The 19,919-nt window shown below is 39.8% G+C and overlaps 1 protein-coding gene across 2 annotated transcripts in view; it reads right to left on the bottom strand.

The window, feature by feature from the left end:
• SPAG6 (sperm associated antigen 6) overlaps positions 1–19,919 on the bottom strand; it is a 61,174-nt gene that overhangs the window by 25,018 nt on the left and 16,237 nt on the right. For both annotated transcript variants that reach the window (XM_059711086.1, XM_059711094.1), the window contains one exon: positions 19,734–19,917. In XM_059711086.1, coding sequence (XP_059567069.1) covers positions 19,734–19,917 — 184 coding nt within the window. The remainder of the gene's footprint in view (positions 1–19,733; positions 19,918–19,919) is intronic.

Genomic DNA, 19,919 nt, shown 5'->3' with positions numbered 1-19,919 from the left:
GGTGAACCCACTACCTTAGTGTATTGGGATGATGCTCTAACCAACTTGTGCTAGGGTGAGGGACTGCGGCATGGAAGGGTTATGGGATGTGGGAGGGGGAGAGACTGTGGCCTGGAAAAGGTTACCGATTGTGTTAGGGTCAGGAACCGTGGCAGAGAAAAATTGCTAGATTGTCTTAGAAAAACAATGTGTTATGATTAAATCCAGCTAGGTGTGACTTCGTTTACCTCCCCTTTGTGCTTATGAACTTTCTGTGAACTTCTAAGGAACAGCTAATGAAATGCTTTGTATTTTTAAACACTGTTTTGCTATAAAGGATCATACTGCACCCTTAGTCTCTGCCACATGCTGCGAGGCTTCCCAGAGGGGGAAGGTACGGGCTGTGGTCAGCTGGCCAGCTTAATAAAGGCTCTTAAATTTAAATTCTGAGTCGGTGGTCTATCTCTCTGAGCTAACCCATAACACAACTGAGTACCCACCCAGGGCCTTGAGCAAAATGCTTTGAAGCAACTAACTTATACAACATTTTTTTTTTTATAGCAAGCTGGTTCATTCATTTAAAATCAGATAAAAGTAAGCCCCCAAGTTAACTGTGCAAATTAATCAGAAAACAGTAATTATACAGCAACTGTGTTCCCATAGACCATTAGTTTTAAAAATTTTGGTAAGAGAAGATGAACATGACTTATGTCAAAGTACAATTCTTATGCTAATGAAGTCCTAAGTTTTTTTTTCCTTTTTTTTTCCATTTTAAAAAAAATATAGATTTTATTGATCTTTTACAGAGAGGAAGGGAGAGGGATAGAGAGTTAGAAACATCGATGAGAGAGAAACATCGATCAGCTGCCTCCTGCACACTCCCCACTGGGGATGTGCCTACAATCAAGGTACATGCCCTTGACCAGAATCGAACCTGGGACCTTTGAGTCTGCAGGCCCATGTTCTATCCACTGAGCCAAACTGGTCAGGGCAAGTCCTAAGTTTTTAGTAGCTAAAGTCTCATGTAGATGTTTGTGAAATGCTTAATTGAAGTGTGGTAAGCAGTTAGACAGACATGAGTAGAACAAGGATGATGAGCCAGGTACAGGTCACTAAGGTAGAAAGCCCCAGGTGCCTAGTAATGGACAATTGTAGGGTGGGACCTTGTCCCAGGGTGACCTTTCCTCACCAGCATATCACTGGTCACATGGTTTGGACCTCCTGACCTGTCATATCGCTGGTCATTCAGTTTAGACCCCTTGACCTTTCCTCCCTAGAGATAACATCGAGGCCTCACAGTTGTATTTTAGCTCCAGGCCCAGAAAAGCAGCAAAACCAGACAAGTAATGCTGACCTCAGGACCAGCTGCATTGATTAGTGACCCCCTGCCATTGAGCTGACCAATCAGTAGAGACTAGATCAGTGGTTCCCAACGTGGGGTACATGCCCCACAGCAGGGCAATTTGATTTTTAAGGGGGGGGGGGCATTTGAGAATGAGTTATTTACAGTGATTTTTTTGCATTTTTAAAATATATTTTATTGATTTTTTACAGAGAGGAAGGGAGAGGGATAGAGAGTTAGAAACATCGATGAGAGAGAAACATCGATCAGCTGCCTCCTGCACACTCCCTACTGGGGATGTGCCCGCAACCAAGGTACATGCCCTTGACCGGAATCGAACCTGGGACCTCTGAGTCTACAGGTCAACGCTCTATCCACTGAGCCAAACTGGTTAGGGCAATTTTTTTCATTTTTTATGGTCCTAGGGTCCTCATATACAGAATATAAATTTATATGTTGTGACATATCCATGCATTTCAGTTCTCTATTATTATGTCTTGAAACTTTGCTATTTTTTATATCACTTCATGTTATTATTATTTTTAAACAATTTCTTAGTGATTTCTTCCTCAGTACTTCAACTGTCCTTTCATTCTTTATTTTTCTCTTTCATGGATGCCATGTTCTTTGGAAGCTTGTTTAGACCAAGTTAATGACCTTTTAGGCTTCCTCCACGTGAATAGGAGTTCACTTTTTGAATAATAAGAATTATATGTCACAGAGGGGGCATCAGGATTTTAGAGATGCTTAGGTGGGGCATGGCCAAAAAAGGTTGGGAACCACTGGTCTAGATCCTGAAAGAGCAGACCTGGCAAGCTGATGAATATTCTATTGAGATCTTCCCCTGGAACCCTCCCTAAAATCTCCACCCTTAATATCCTTAGGACAGAGAACCCAGCAAGCTCTCCCCGGGAGCACACCAGCGCTTTCCCCTCCTCTTTCCCCTCCCACCCTAATCCAAGCACATCACATTTACCTTCCGCACTGCCAAGCTTCAAGGGCCCTTGTTTTCTTGGCCCATTTCTTCTACAAACTACTTCTTCCACCTCTGTGATTTTCTAAATCAGTGTTCCCTTATCATTGGAGTCTTGGCTCTGAATTCTTTCCTAGCCAGAACTCAAGTACCGAGGCTGCTGAGCCCAGGTCCAGTCTGACCCCACCAGTCCAAAACCTGGTGCCGGTCCTGCTGCTGCCGCTAAGAGAAGTACTTTCAAGTTTCAGTAAGTACACTATGCCTAATGTACTTCTAGAAATTCAAATGTAAATGAATGCAAAATGTAAATAAAAGTGTGTTTTCCCTTAGTGTCTAAAAGAGGTTAGGAGGATTTAAACACTAGAGGTTGAAAACTAAACCAAGTTTGAGAAACAATTTTGTTCAAACTTAAAAAATATGTTATGATGTACTGTTCAAACCTGACTGATGAAGCCACTAGGATACCAACATCCTTCTCTTTATTCGGTCAGCACACACATTTGATGGCATTTCTCTTACAGGTATTTGCACTGGACAGGAAACCAAGCCTCAGACTAAAAGAATAAGTACCATCAGATAGAGGAAGTATTGTGTGGGGTAGAGGGCTAAGTGTCTCAAATATTTTTGGTGATTATAATGATGATAGTGATAAAGAAATTGTTTGCTAGCCTCATATATAGGTCTCAGTGACTTAGGGATCTGAGATTACAGAATTGAAACAATTCTATTGTTTCATATTCTAAATTCTTAAAAAAGAAGTAAAAAAAAAAAAAAACCCTAAGGAGATTTTATTAAGCAAGAGTTCATAATTTTAAAAATCACAATAAATAAAAATGCAGGAGAATTTACAACATATATTTTACTAGCATACAAACTAACCCTAAAAATGACTAACAAATTAGACAACTAGTGAGTAAAAAAAAAATTATAATTAAAATGTAATTTTGTTTAGTACATTTGGCTTCTATGTCTAAAGAACATAGAAGGGACTGTAGGTGAAAAGGGGCCCCATACTAAACCGGACAAACTCTGGGTAAGCCTGCATGGCAGCCTTACAAACTCAGAGACCTAAAGTAACCACACAGATGGTCTGAAATTAAAACTTTCTAACTAAAAGTAAGTCAGGGCTGCCCTAGCTGGTTTGGCTAAGTGGATAGAGCATCAGCCTGTGGACTGAAGAGTCCCAGGTTTGATTCCAGTCAAGGGCACTGCATGGGTTGCCCTGGTGGGGGGTGTGCAGGAGGCAGCCAACCAATGATTCTCTTTCATCATTGATTTTTTTTTGTTTTTTTTCATCATTGATGTTTCTATCTCTCCCCCTCTCCCTTCCTCTATGAAATCAATAAAAATACATATTTTTTTTAAAAGTAAGTCATGGCTGGTAGTCATGTCCTAGGCTGGTACCTTCCCTGACAAAGGTTAATCTCTACCTTAACTGGGCTTGTTTGTTGTCTTTGTGCATCAAAATAACATACCTTTGGAATGTCAGGGTAATTTCATTTTTTTCTGGACCCCTCATGCATCAAAGCAGAGACCACAAACCCCCTTATTGTTATTAACTGTTAACTATCCTATACCCACAAATGTAAAAGAAGTATGCCTATTCGTTTTATTTTTTATACAATCCCAGATATCCCCACCCCTTTGCTTTCTCCCACCTCCCCAATCTATCACCAATGGAATTCATTTAACCTCCTTATGTTTTCTCTTTTGATTGTATGTAAAAACAAGGTAGAAAACTACCATTCTCTGGATCATTTTCTCAATCCATTGAGATTTTGCTTCCCAGCAATTATTGTCAGTTTGGCTCAAATAAACTCATAAAAATTCTCTGAAAGTTTAACCATTTGTTACATTGACAAGACTTTTATTCTCACTTTACCTTTTTACAACAACATCTAGTATTTGTGGAAATACTAGGGTCAAAATAGTATTATATATTACATAAACATCATTTGATTCTATGCTTATGTGTTTCTCAACCCCTCCAAGATATTAAAAGAATAAAATGGGCCCAGCCAATGTAGCTCAGTGGTTGAGCATCACCCCAGGAACCAAGGGGTCACAGTTCTATTCCCCAGAGGGCACATGCCCTCATTGCTGGCTCGATCCCCAGTAGGGGGCATGCAGGAGGCAGCTGATGGATGATGTTTCTCTCTCAAGGATGTTTCTATCCCTCCATTTCTCTCCCTTCCTCTCTCTCTCTAAAGATCAACAAAAACTTATTTTTTAAAAGAGAAACTTAAAAAAAAAGAACAAAATGATACAGAAATAAACATTATATACAGGTATCAGTAAAGATAGTTGTCTGTGGGGCTTATTTATTTATTTATTTATTTATTTTAATCCTTACCCAAGAACATATTTTCCATTGATTTTTAGAAAAAGTGGAAGGTGGCAAGAGGGGGTGGGGGGTGGAGAGAAAGAGAAACATCAATGTGAGAAAGACACATCAATTGGTTGCCTCTTGCACCCACCCTGTCTGGGGCTGGGGATCGAACCTGCAATCCAGGTATGTGTTCTTGACTGGGAATCACTGGTCAGGGCCTGTGGTGCTTTTAAAATAATTTTTAATTACCAACCTCTTGTTGCCTTTTTCCATCCATCCTTACTTATTCAGATATTTGTTAGTAACATGGATTTTTAAAAAGTTAATTACTGCCCTAGCCAGTTTTGTTCAGTGGGTAGAGCGTCCACCTATGGACTGGAGGGTCTCTGGTTTGATTCCAGTCATGGGCATGTATCTTGGTTGCAGGCTTGATCCCTGGCCCTGGGTGGGGCGTGTGTGGGAGGCAACCAATCGATATGTCTTCTCACATTGATGTTTCTCTCTCTTTGTCTCTCCCTCTTCCTTCTACTCTCTAAAAACCAATGGACAAATATCCTTGGGTGAGGATTCACAAAAATCTAGAATAAAAACTTAAGCCTGTTCCACACATTTTAGGATATTGGTATATATATATATATATATATATATATATATATATATATATACACACACACACACATACACACACACATATATGTATGTATGTATATATATTGGCATTAGAAGAATATTTGCAAAAATTATGAATTTTAAAATTGTTTTCTCCTCTAATCCTTTCATCATTCTATATAAGGGAGGAAAGAATCAGGCTGGCCAGCTCTGCCTGGTTCTTTCCTTACATTGTTTCTTTAATGAATAGGATACACTCTACTAATGGTTCCATGGTGTCCACACCAGCCGTTTCCTGGAAGCACCGCTCATTGGTGGTCGCTGCAGTCTCCTCTCCTAACTGCGGCTGAGCTGCAATGGAACCTCCTCGCTTGACTTAGGTCCTAAGGACATAACTCAGGTCTATGGGAGAAAGAATAGTCACACATGTGGAAACCAGCCATCGGGGATTAAAACAGAGGTATCTGGCAAGACTTTCAAATAAAAGAAGGAGGTTAAAACGAAGAATGATGTGCTCTCATACACTTTCCTTTCTCACCATAAAAATGAAAAATATCTGAAAGAGTTTGTGTAACTGCCAAGCAGTTCCACCATAAAATGCTGTCTGACCAGAATAAATCCTTTAACCTCTCTACTTCAGTTTCCTCATCTATAACATGACAATTATATTGATAAATGAAATGTTTTAGAATGCCTAATCTAATGTATTCCTGTTCGCCAGGCTTGAGAACCGCCAAAATTTACAAGGGATTGAGTTTACAAGAAACAGCTAAAGCTCCCAAAAACAAACACTTAAAACTTATTTTTGACTCCAAATGTGGAAGATCATTCATACCAGAAACACTACTATGGCTCCTCCTTCCTCACACTTCCAGCCAGGCTATTGCCCTCAGCTCACCAAGTACTCTACTTGCTGCCACACTCTTTTTTTTTTTTAAATATATTTTATTGATTTTTTACAGAGAGGAAAGGAGAGAGATAGAGAGTTAGAAACATCGATGAGAGAGAAACATCGATCAGCTGCCTCCTGCACACTCCCTACTGGGGATGTGCCCGCAACCCAGGTACATGCCCTTGACCAGAATCGAACCTGGGACCTTTCAGTCCGCAAGCCGACGCTTTATCCACTGAGCCAAACCGGTTTCGGCATGCCACACTATTAACACAAGTCCACTGGAAGCACTCCTCCCGCCTCCGCAGCGCTGTTGTGCTGCACACAATAACCAGGCCGGCAGAGGCTGCCAGGTGGGCACCAGGCAGGAGGCCAGGGGCCTTTCTGGCCCCTCCCAGTGGAAGTACTATGGCTCCCCAGACCCACGCTTCCTTCTGCCTCACCCCTCTCACTCCCAGCACAGCGAGGGTCCTCGCCTTACTACTTGTATCTCCAAAGCAAGACTAATCTTTAGAAATAGTGAGAGATTTGACATTGATTACAATAATTCTGCAGTGAGGGAAAGTGTGGCAAAAAGAGACAACCAATATGAGAAGAATTCCATCTCAGGAATTCTTAAACTGTCTAATCAAACATTTCACCACTAATACTAAGAAGAAAACACAGAATGAATGTCCTCCCATTAATTTCAATGTATTCCATTTTTAGGAAATTATCAAGAAAGAAATCAGGGAGGAGAACCAAGATGGCGGCATAAGGTATAAACTTGTACGTGCTGCCCCCCACAGCAACATTAAAATTACAATTATAAGACAAAGCAGCTATCATCCATTACCACAGGAAAGCTGGCTGAGTGGAAGTTCTACAACTAGAAGGAAAGAAAAAAGCGCATTGAGACTGGGTAGGAGGTCAGAGGCGCCAAGAACAGAGCTACAAAGGCGTGCATGAGGCAGCTGCACCTGGGTGCACGTTTTTTTGTTGTTGTTTTTTTTCAATCAGAAGAGGATACAAGCTCTCAAATGCACTGAACTCATTTACAGTGAGACTCTGGAGTCCCAGACTCCTACGGGGAGAAACTGGACTGTCTTGCAGCGGTTCAGAAAGCGAGGGTGGCTTTCTTGCAGAGCTTCTCGCAGGGATCATTGTTGCTGTGGGGATGCGGGACTCGGGGATGCAGAGGGACTCGGGACGCAGAGAAGTGGAGTTGCAGAGACATGTGCGGAATGGCGGAGAGGCTGACGACAGCCATTGCTGTTTGCTCCACCCCAATGATTCTCTGAGACCACCCCCCCCCCTCAATTTACATCCCCACCCAAGCTGTGCGCAGAAGCACAAAGGAATCACCTGTGCTTTTGCAGCCTAACCTAACAAACTGCAGCTGGGTCAGAGAGCTCCAAAACTTCCAAACCCCAAACAAAGAGGAGAAATCTGCTGATATCACTGTAGCTCCTGCTGGGTGGACTCACACAGTGGTTGACTTGGAGATCCAGGAGCCAGGGTACCCCTGGTCAGATACCAGATTTCAATTCCTCACATCCATAAGGGACACACTCAAGAATCAGACTCAGTGCACACCAAAGCCCCACTGAAGCAAGTCCTGCCCCATAAGGGTGTCTCCAGCACAGCAGTTCTTCTTATAGACACAGCGGGTCCTCACAGTCAGCCAAAAATGCGAAGACAAAGAAACATGTCACAAATGAAAGAAATGGAGGAAAGCAAACTAACGGAGGACATAGAGTTCAGAACCACAGTTATAAGGCTACTCAAGAATCATCTACAAACCTCCAAGGAACTTAGTGAGACCTTCAAGGATCTTAATGAGAATGCCAAAAAATGGAAAAGGACCAGTCAGAAATTAAACATACACTGACTGAAATAAAGAATAATATACAGAGATCCAACAGCAGACGAGAGGATCCCAAGAATCAAGTCAAAGATTTGAAATATGAAGAAGCAAAAAACACCCATCCAGAAAAGCAAAACAAAAAAGAATCCAAAAATATGAAGATAGTGTAAGGAGCCTCTGGGACAACTTCAAACGTACCAACATCCGAATTATCGGGGTGCCAGAAGAAGAGAGAGAGCAAGATACTGAAAGCCTATTAGAAGAAATCATGACAGAAAACTTCCCCTACCTGATGAAAGAAATAGACTTACAAGCCCAGGAAGTGCAGAGAACCCCAAATACGAGGAATCCAAAGAGGACCACACCAAGACACATCATTATTAAAATGCCAAGAGCAAAAGACAAAGAGAGAATCTTAAAAGCAGCAAGAGAAAAACAGTTAGTTACCTAAAAGGGTGTACCCATATGACTGTCAGCTGATTTCTCAACAGAAACCATGCAGGCCAGAAGGGAATGGCAAGAAATATTCAAAGTGATGAATAGCAAGAACCTACAACCAAGATTATTCTACCCAGCAAAGCTATCATTCAGAATTGAAGGTCAGATAAAGAGCTTCACAGACAAGAAAAAGCTAAAGGAGTTCATCACCACCAAACCAGGATTATATTAAATGCTGAGGATATTCTTTAAGAAGAGGAAGAAGAAGAAAAAGGTAAAGATAAAAATTATGAACAACAAAGTGACAACAAATAAATATTTATCAACAAGTGAACCTAAAAATTAAGTCAGAATAAACTGGTGAATATAATAGAAGCAGGGGCATAGAAAGGGAGTGGACTGACAATTCTTGGGGGGAAGGAGGTATGGGGGGGTGCGGGAAGAGACGGGACAAAAATCTTACACCTATGGATGAGGACAGTGGCAGGGGTAAGGACATGGGGTGGGGTGGGAACCAGGTGGAGGGGAGCTATGGGGGAAAAAAAGAGGAACATCTGTAATAATCTGAACAATAAAGATTTATTAATTTTAAAAAAAGAAAGAAATCAGGTTATTTGGAGGTAAATCCTTTGTTTTGACTGATAATCAGGATGTGAATGGTGACTCCTTTTATTGCTATCTAGATAACAATTTTCTTTCTTTTATTTCAAGAAAAACAATCAAATATAATAATGTTACATGCAATAAACATTACTATATCAAAAAACAATTTTAAATATAATGTTACATGCAATAAACACCAATTATTTAAGAAAAGTGATCTTACATATAATAATATTACATGCAATAAACCTTAATATTTCAAGAAAAAACGAATTTTAAGTATAATAATATTACAAAAACTATACTAACATAGTATAATATCCACAAAACTTGTAGGACATATTAAAAATCTGCAAATAACAGGATTACTTCTATTATATTTTAAAATTGTTTTCCCTCTGGATCTGTTTTTGTTCATTAGTTTATGTTGTATGTTATATTTCACAAATGAGTGAAATGATGTGATATTTATGTTTCTCTAATTGGCTTGTTTCACTTAGGATGATGCTCTCTAGGTCCATCCATGCTGTTGCAAATGGTAAGAGTTCCTTGTTTTTTACAGCTGCATAGTATTCGAATGTGCAGATGTACCATTTTTTTAATCCACCCATTTACTGATGGGCATTATGGCTATTTCCAAATCTTAACTATTGTAAATTGTGCTGCTATGAACATAGGGATGCATATACCCTTTCTGATTTCTTGGGATAAATTCCTAGAAGTGGGATCACTGGGTCAAATGGGAGTTCCATTTTTAGTTTTTTGAGAAACTCCATATTGTTTTCCACAGTGGCTGCATCAGTCTGCATTCCCACCAGCAGTGCAAGAGGATTCCTTTTTCTCTGCATCCTCTCCAGCACTTGTCATTTGTTGATTTGTTGATGATAGCCATTCTGACAGGTGTGAGATGATACCTCATTGTCATTTTGATTTGCATCTCTTGGATGATTAGTAACTGAGCATGTTTTCATATATCTCTCGACCTTCTTTATGTCCTTTTTCAAAAAGTGTCTATTTAGATCCTTTGCCCATTTTTTGATTGGATTGTTTATCTTCCTTTTGTTAAGTTGTATGAGTTCCCTGTAAATTTTGGAGATTAAACCCTTATAGGAGATAACATTGGCAAATATGTTCTCCCATGCAGTGGGCTTTCTTGTTTTGTTGATGGTTTCTTTTGCGTGCAGAAGCTTTTTATTTTGATGTCCCATTTGTTTTATTTTCTCCTTAGTTCCCATTGTCCTAAGAGCTGTACTGGTAAAGATATTGCTTCGACACATGTCTGCTATTTTGCTGCCTAAGGATTTTTCTAAGATTTTTATGATTTCCCATCTTACGTTTAAGTCCTTTATCCATTTTGAGTTTATTTTTGTGTATGATGTACGTTGGTGATCTAGTTTCATTTTTCTGCATGTATCTGTCCAATTTTCCAGCACCATTTATTGAAAAGACCGTCATGACTCTATTGTATGCTCTTGCCTCCTTTGTCAAATATTAATTGAGCATAATGACTTGGGTCGATTTCTGGGTTCTCTGTTCTGTTCCATTGGTCTATATGTCTGTTCTTGTGCCAATACCAGGCAGTTTTGAGAACAGTGGCTTTGTAATATAGTGTTGACCCCAAATGTGATCCTCCAACTTTGCTCTTCTTTCTCAGGATTGCTGTCACTATTCTGGGTCTTTTGTTTTTTATTCCAGATGAATTTTTGGAGAGTTTGTTCTAGGTCTGTGAAATATTCTGTTGGTATCTTAATGGGGATTGCATTGAATCTATAGATTTCTTTAGGTAGTATTGACATTTTAATGATGTTGATTCTACCAATTCATGAACACGGTGTGTTCTACCATTTGTTTATGTCTTCCTCTATCTCTTTTTTCAATGTCGTGCAGTTTTCCAAGTGTAGGTCTTTTACCTCCTTAGTTAAGTTTATTCCTAGGTATCTTAATTTTTTTGGTGCAACGGTAAATGGGGTTGTTTTTTTCATTTCTCGTTCTGTGAGTTCATTATTGGTGTATAGAAATGCCATAGATTTCTTGGCGTTAATTTTGTATCCTGCTACATTGCCAAATTCATTTATTAGGTCTAATAATTTTTTGATGGAGTCTTTAGGGTTTCCTATGTACAATATCATGTCATCTGTGAACACTGACAGTTTTACTTCTTCTTTTCCAATTTGGATGCCTTTTATTTCTTCTTGTCTGATGGCCATGGCTAGCACTTCCAGTACTGTGTTGAACAGGAGTGGTGAAAGTAAGCATCCCTGTTTTGTTCCTGTTCTTAGGGGAAATGGTTTTAGTTTTTGCTCATTGAGTATGATGTTGGCTATAGGTTTGTCATATATGGCCTTGATCATGTTGAGATATGCTCCCTCTATTCCAACTTTGCTGAGAGTTTTTTTTAATCAAAAATAAGTGTTGGATTTTGTCAAATGCTTTTTCTGCATCTATTGATATGATCATGCAATTTTTGCCTCTCAATTTGTTTTTTTTTTTTTTTTTTAAATTAAATCTTTATTGTTCAGATTATTACATTTGTTCCTTTTTTTTCCCCCCCATAACTCCCCTCCTCCCAGTTCCCGCCCCACCCTCCGCCCTCACTCCCCACCCACTGTCCTCATCCATAGGTGCACGATTTTTGTCCAGTCTCTTCCCACATCTCCCACACCCCTTTCCCCCCCAAGAATAGTCAGTCCATTCCCTTTCTATGTCCCTGATTCTATTATAATCAACAGTTCATTCTGTTCATCAGATTATTTATTCACTTGATTCTTAGATTCACTTGTTGATAGATGCATATTTGTTGTTCATAATTTGTATCTTTACCTTTTTCTTCCTCTTCCTCTTCTTAAAGGATACCTTTCAGCATTTCATATAATCCTGGTTTGGTGGTGATGAACTCCTTTAGCTTTTCCTTATCTGTGAAGCTCTTTATCTGACCTTCAATTCTGAATGATAGCTTTGCTGGATAAAGTAATCTTGGTTGTAGGTTCTTGGTATTCATCACTTTGAATATTTCTTGCCACTCCCTTCTGGCCTGCAAAGTTTCTGTTGAGAAATCAGCTGACAGTCGTATGGGTATTCCCTTGTAGGTAACTGAGTTTCTTTCTCTTGCTGTTTTTAAGATTCTCTCTTTATCTTTTGCTCTTGGCATTTTAATTATGATGTGTCTTGGTGTGGTCCTCTTTGGATTCCTTTTGTTTGGGGTTCTCCGCGCTTCTTGGACCTGTAAGTCCACTTCTTTCACCAGGTGGGGGAAGTTTTCTGTCATTATTTCTTCAAATAGGTTTTCAATATCTTGCTCTCTCTCATCTTCTGGCACCCCTATAATTCTGATGCTGGTACGCTTGAAGCTGTCCCAGAGGCTCCTTACACTATCCTCGCATTTTTGGATTCTTTTTTCATTTTGCTTTTCCGGTTGGATGTTTTTTGCTTCCTCGCATTTCAAATCATTGACTTGATTCTTGCGCTCCTCTGGTCTGCTGTCGGGCGTCTGTATAATATTCGTTATTTCAGACCGTGTGTGCTTAATTTCTAGTTGGTTCCCCAATATAAGATCGAGGGTCTTATTAGTTTTCGTGTAGAGCTCATTAAGTTTATCGGCAGCTTCTAAACAGTTCTTGAGAGACCTTAAAAGTGTGGTTCTGAACTCTATTTCTTCCATTGACAATTTTGTCCTGTTTCTTTGTCTCCGCATTTTGTTATGCTTCCTTGGTGCACCCCCTAGTGGTCTTTGTTCGCAGTCTTATAGTTAAATCTTGATTGTTGTAGCTAATTCCAGGGAGGGTTTGACCTCCAGGCCAAGTGGCTATGAGGATCAGCTGTGTCAGCAGTGAGAGAACTTCTGTCCTCTAGGGAGGTGCTAATCTAGCCTTTGCCTGAGGCTATCCAGCAAATGCCTCTGTGCAGGGCTTGGGCGGGGCGGGTCGCACAGGATCAACAGGGTGGGCCGGAGAGAGCAGTTATGGCGGCTCTCAGTCCTGTCCCCAGGGGCTCTGCCTCTCTGAGTCCCAGCACCCGCTGCAAAGCTGGGAGAGAAAGCTGCACTCGCTCTGACCGAAGCCAGACAGTCCCGCTTCTCCCGTTTGAGTCTGGGTCCCTAAAGGCTCGCCTGGATCTGGTGCTCAGAGTCTGCGACTCCCTCCCGATTGAAAACAACAACCGCGCCCTCCGCCGCCAGCCCGCTCCCGCACTCCACACCTCAGAATTTGACTTCAGCACTGCGCCTCCTCTGAGTATCCGTGTGCGTTTCTCTTTCCTCCTAGTTGTAGGACTTCCACTCAGCCAGCGTTCCTGTGGCTCTGGGTGATGTCCCTTCCGTTTTTTGGTTTCACTTTCGAAGTAGTTGTTCAAAGCAGCAAACTCCGGCGTTAACCTATGCCGCCATCTTGGTTCTCCTCAATTTGTTTATGTGATGAATCATGTTTATTGATTTGTGAACATTGTACCAGCCTTGCATCCCTGGAACAAATCCCACTTGATCATGGTGTATGATCTTTTTAATATATTGCTGGATGCCATTTGCTAATATTTTGTTGAAGATTTTAGCATCTATGTTCATCAGGGATATTGGCCTATAATTCTCTTTCTTTGTAGTTTCTTTATCTGGTTTTGAACTTAAGATAATGGTGGCCTCATAAAAAGAGTTTGGAAGCATTCCTTCCTCTTGAATTTTCTGAAATAATTTGAGGAGTATAGGTGTTAGTTCTTTGAATGTTTGGTAAAAATCCCCTATGAAGCTGTCCTGACCTGGGCTTTTGTTTGGTGGGAGTTCTTTGATTACTACTTCTATTACATCGGTTATTATTGACCTAGTCAGGTTTTTTTTTATTCTTCCTGATTCAGTTTTGGGAGATTTTCAAGTTTTCCTAGAAATTTGTCTATCTCATCCACATTGTCCAGCTTGTTGGAATATCGTTGTTCATAGTATTTTTTTTTTACAATCCTTTGTATTTCTGTGGTGTCCATGGTTACTTCTCCACTTTTGTTTCTGATTTTATTTATTTGTGTCCTCTCTTTGTTTCATGATGAATCTGGCTAATGGTTTATCAATTTTCATTATCCTTTCAAAGAACCAGCTCTTGGTTTTATTGATTTTTTGTATTTTTTTTTTTTTTTAGTCTCTATGTTATTTATTTCTGCTCTAATCTTTATTATTTCCTTCCTTCTACTTATTCTGGGATTTTCTTGTTGTTCTTTTTCTAGTTCTTTAAGTTGTAGGGTTAAATAGTTTATTGTTGATTTCTCCTGTTTTTTGAGGTATGCCTGTAGTGCTATGAACTTCCCTCTCAGGACTGCTTTTGCTGTATCCCAGAGATTTTGAGTTGTTGTGTGTTCATTTTCATTTGTTTCCAGGAAGTTTTTGATTTCTTTCTTGATTTTGTTGGTAACCCATTCATTGTTTAATAGCATGCTAGTACTATTTAGCCTCCATGCGTTTGAATGTTTTTGGGTGTTTTTACTGTAGTTGATTTCTAATTTAATTCCACTGTGATCTGAGAAGATGCTTGATATGATTTCAATCTTCTTGAACTTGTAGAGACTTGTTTTGTGTCCTAACATGTGCTCTAACTTTGTGAATGATCCATGTGCACTTGAGAAGAATGTATATTCTGCTTAGTTGGGGTAAAATGTTCTATAAATGTCTATTAAATCCATATGATTCAGTGTGTCCTTTAGAGTCTCTGTTTCCTTGTTAAGTTTTTGTCTGGAAGATCTATCCAGTGAAGTCAGAGGGATGCTAAAGTCCTCTACTATGACTGTATTGTTGTCAATCTCTCCATTAAAGTCCTCTAGAACTTTTTAAAAATATATTTAGGTGCACCTATATTGGCTGCATATATGTTTACCAGGGTCATATCCTCTTGTTGGGTCGATCCCTTTAGTAGTGTGAAGTGACCTTTCGTGTCTCTTGTGATGGCTTTCATTTTAAAATCTATTTTGTCAGATATGAGTATTTTTGTTTTCCATTTGCATGGAAATTTTTTTTCTATCCCTTCACTTTCATCCTGTGTGTGTCTTTTGTTTTGAGGTGAGTCTCTTGTAGATAGCATATAGTTGGGTCATGTTTTTGTATCCATTCAGCTACCCTATGCCTTTTGATTGGAGCATTTAATCCATTTACATTTAGGGTTATTACTGAGAGGTACTTATTTATAGCCATTTTAATCCTGTATGGCTAGGTTTCTCTCTCTGTTTCTTCTCAGCAGTCCCTTACATCAATCCCTTTAGCATTTCTTGTAATGCTGGCTTGGTGGTGATGAATTCATTTAGCCTTTTTTTTTTTTTTTGTCTGGGAAGCTCTTTATTTGACCGTCTATTTTGAATGATAGCCTTGCTGGTAATAGTACCCTTGTTTTCAGATCCTTGGTTTCCATTACCTTGAATATGACATGCCATTCTCTTCTGGTTTGTAGAATTTCTGATGAGAAATCAGGTGTCAGCCTTATGGGAACTCCTTTGTAGATAACAGTTTTCTTTTCTCTTGCTGCCTGTAAGATTCTCTCTTTGTTTTTAATTTTTGGCATTTTAATTATGATGTGTCTGGGTGAGGGCCTGTTTGGGCTCTTCTTGCATGGGGTTCTCTGTACCTCCTGAACTTGTGTGACTTTTTCCTTTGCCAGGTTAGGGAAGTTTTCTACCATTATTTCTTCAAACACCTTCTCTATGCCTTTCTCCCTTTCTGCCTCTTCTGGCACACCTGGTATTCTAATATTGTTACATTTCACATTGTCCCACAGTTCCCTTAAGCTTTCCTCCTGTTTTTTAATTGTTTTTTCTTTTTGGTTCTCTGATTGATATTTTCAACTCTGTCTTCCAATTCACTGATTTGATCTTCAGCTTCCTCTAATCTGCTGTGTATTTCTTCCAATGTGTTCTTTATTTGTATTATGTCATTCTTTATCTCAGACCGTTCTTTTTTCATAGTTACTATATCTTTTTTTCATATTGTTGAGCATTTTTACCATCAGTACTCTGAACTGTGTTTCAGATAAATTTCTTATCTCCACTTCATTTATCTCTTCTTCTGGAGAATTCTCTAGTTCTTTCATTTGGGGGTTGTTTCTTTGTCTCCTCATTTTGGTTGTCTATTTGTGTTTGTGACTATGTATTAGGTAGGTTCTCTTCACCTCTCAATCTCTAGTGCAGGACAGCGTTAAAGATATGAGCCATCTCTCGGCCGATTTTTTGCTTTGAGTTGCGAGCTAAAATTCGGGTTATGAGCCAGCTTCAGATACCCCACTGCTAGTTGGCGCAGCGAACGTCACAGTGAACGCCACAACATCAGCCCAGCATCACGTGTCTCACTCGTTCACTTTAATGATTTGACATACGAGTAATTTGAGTTACGAGCTCCGTCATGGAATGAATTAAACTCGTAAGTTAAGTCCCCACTGTAATAGGATTCTGACTTGAATTGCCCCTAGGCAATCATCCTCAGGTGTATCGAGAGTTTTTTCAAAAGGGTGGGCGCAGTTGCTTCTGCCTGGAGGCTAATTGTTACGTTTATCCTCAGAGAAAGGTGTTTTCTCATAGGGTGTGTTGATTGTCTTTTCCCCAGGCAAGGCAGATGTCTTTGTGGGAAAGATGTCCTCTGCTGTGTGAGGGAATGACTCAGCCCAGGAAACTTGGGGTGTCTGCCTTCTGAGGTCTATTCCCCGAGTCCCCAGTCCTGGGTTCTGCTCTCATAGCTCCAGTCCACTTTACCCTCTCTCTTTCAGAGCACAAGGTGGGTGGCTCCACAAGGAATTTTTGTGCGTTGGCCCTCAAGAGGGTGCCTGAACTTTCAACTGCCACTTCCTGGCAGACAGCACCCCACTGCTTTTCACTGCTAGATGTTATGTGGGTACCCTCCTCAGATTTGGTGCTCTCTGCTGAGGAGCCCAGTTTGGGGATTAGATCCCAGAGTTTTCAGTGGCACTCTCTCACAGCTGAGACATCTCTCCAGGACTTCAGTTGCTGTCTGTGAGTGCCTGGCCAGCCATTTCTTGCCTATGTGGTCTCTGCCTTCAGTCCTTGGGTATTGGGGTTCTCTCCTGTGAGTTTTCCATTGGTTATTCAGGAAGCCTTTCCATGTTTCAGTTGTAATTCCAGCTTGTTCCTGGGAGCATGTCCGTGCAGCATCCTCCTACTCTGCCACCATTTTAAATCTTGATAACAATTCCCTTTCCTTAGTCCATGCAGCCATCTCCTCTGGGAGCTTCTGGGTCCCAGGCCTTTGAGTACTATTAAAGGGGGATTCCATGTGGGAGCCGGTGATAGCAAAAACAATTGGAATGGAACCCCTAAACAGACCCTATATTATAAGTTATTTCTTTATTATCATTTAGCCTCAAACTCAACAAAAGGGAGGTCTGGAAAGGTTACTTATGGGCACCTGCCTGAGAGTGTTTCTACAAGCTGTCTCTCCAAACTCTTTGGCACCACCCTTTGAAATACTCATGTTACAATCTGTTTGCCGTTAAGTCCTCTGGCTTAAAAAAAATTACTAAATATATTTGTGTAGTTTCCCCATGATAACCAGCTTCTGATTTAAAACACTGCCTTAGTTTCCCCAATAAACATGTGTTAAGCAATAGTCCTAAGGTGAACCTGTTTGGGAAACCAAAATCCAGATATGAAGGAAATAATTTTAATATACTAATTCTGAACCATTCTAAGCAAGATAATAGTTTTCTTTCTCAATTTACTTTTATATCACTTTATTTCTTTTTGTCTCCAATAGTGTCACCACTTTAAGAACAACATTTAACATAGCCATGGGAGAACTTCTTACTGCTTCTGTTTTGAGTTTCTTCTTCAATACTCTTTCACGAAGTACTCAGGGAAGCTATATGGCACAGTGGTTAAGATGGGCTTGGAGTCAGACAGATTTAGACTCAAATTCCAGTTCTGCCTTTAACATAATTTCAGGCATCCTCTCTAAGCTCCATTTTCTTCCTCTGTTTAACAAGGTGAGTAATACCTACCCTAATGGTAGCACAGTCAAAATGAGATAATGTATTTGATGTATACTATACAGAGCCAGGCACATGGTAATTACTCAGTAAATGGTAGCTATTATTTGATACATGTATACATATTAAAATCTGGAAAATGAAGAAAAATATCCTTAATTCTATCATTTTAGTAATGCAAACATGTATCTCTTTGTAATTATGTCCACATAAAAACTTATTTTTATACTAGAGGCCCAGGGCACAAACTTCATGCACAGGTAGGGTTCCTAGCGGCTGCTGGCTGCCGGATGCCGGCTGGCGCCTTCCTTTGTTCTGCGCCGCCCCCTGGTGGTCAGTGCACGTCATAGTGCGTGATCAAACTCCCGAGGGGATACTTTGCATATTAGGCTTTTATATAGAGAGAAATTATTATAACTGTAATTTACAATTTTGTCTTTTTTTTTTTTAACATTATAATCACCTTTTCATGTTACCATGTAGGATTCACAATTGCCTTTTTAATTTGTTGAATGAGAGTCCATTATGTAAACTACCATAATTTAACCTCTAAATTCCTGCCAAATAATTGAGGTTTTTTGATATTATGAATAATGCTCCAATAACATTTGCACGAATATAGTTTTTCATTGTGTGAAATTCTTTCCTTAGGATGAATTCCCAAAGCAGGCTTTTTAGAGTAACCATAAACTCTTTTGTGACTTAAATTAGTTTCACCAAACAACTTTCCACATGTTGACACAATTTGTAGGGCATACACATTATCAAGTCCTCTCTAACCTTCAATATTAATACTAATATCTTTCATTTATGAAGCATTGACCATGTATTTTCATCCTCACAACAAATCTTGAATAACTCTGAAGTAGTTACTCTCTTTTAGCACATGAGGAAATAAAGGTTCAGAAAGTTAAAAGTCATATCCAATGTCACATAACAACTAAGTGAGAGAACTTGGACTCAAACTCAGGTCCTGCCTAATGCCACAGTGCCCTTAATCACTTGCCTATAGTTATGCTTTCCTCTTTCCCCGCCAAGTAATAACAGGTGGGAAAAGACATTTGCACTAATGTTTTAATATGCAGTTCTTGATAACCAGCAAAGTGATCATTTTTACATGTTAGTTAAACTGCATATTCTTGTGTTACTTGTTTATGTTATTTAGCAACTTCTATAAAGTGGTAGGACCAATTTGGTCCCTGTATATTTTTTACTAATTAGGTATGTCAGCACAGCCTTCACACGAGAAGTCCAGGCACTGAGCTGTCAGTTTATAGGAGAAGGTGATCCTTCTCTTTCTCCTCCTTCCTGCCCAATGGGCTGAATACAATCATGTTCTAGAAAGTTAAGTCCATATCTTTTCAACATTACTCACTCATATGATATGGCCCTGACTGATTTGGAATACCCTGGGTTAGGAGGAAGAGTGAAAACTCAACGTACCCTGAGGGGTGACAACCTAAAATAATTCTTAACTGAACCAATTTATCAAGGTCTTTGAGATTGAATATCTCATTTGTCCCATTTCCCACCCCATCCCCTTTCTGTTTCTGTCTACAAATTTCTCTTCTGCTAACTAAGATAAGACTGGAGTGTATTGATTTTTTTGTGTGTGAATTTGTCATCCCAATAACTTGGGCATCATTCAAAGCTTATCTCCCATAATGTATAGAAGTATCATTAAAACCTCACTTATGCTTTACTAAGCAAAACCAGATTTACCTAGTAAATATATACTTAAATAGCCCCACTTTAAAATATGCCCCATTACCTGCATTATGTCTTGCAATATATCCAAGAGCCCAGGCTGCAGATTCTTTGACTCCAGGGTCAAAATCTTCCAAGCATATCACCAGTGTATCCAGTGCTCCACAATCAACGATGGCCTGAGCTAGCTGAGGAGAGTGTTTAGCAACTGCTCGCAACACAAAGGCAGCTGCTTTCTTGTAGAAACGCT

The sequence above is a fragment of the Myotis daubentonii genome, chromosome 1 (assembly GCF_963259705.1).
Source record: "Myotis daubentonii chromosome 1, mMyoDau2.1, whole genome shotgun sequence".
Lineage (NCBI taxonomy): Eukaryota > Metazoa > Chordata > Mammalia > Chiroptera > Vespertilionidae > Myotis > Myotis daubentonii.
The sequence above is the reverse complement of the archived record's forward strand: the minus strand, read 5'-3'. Positions and strand labels throughout refer to the sequence as shown.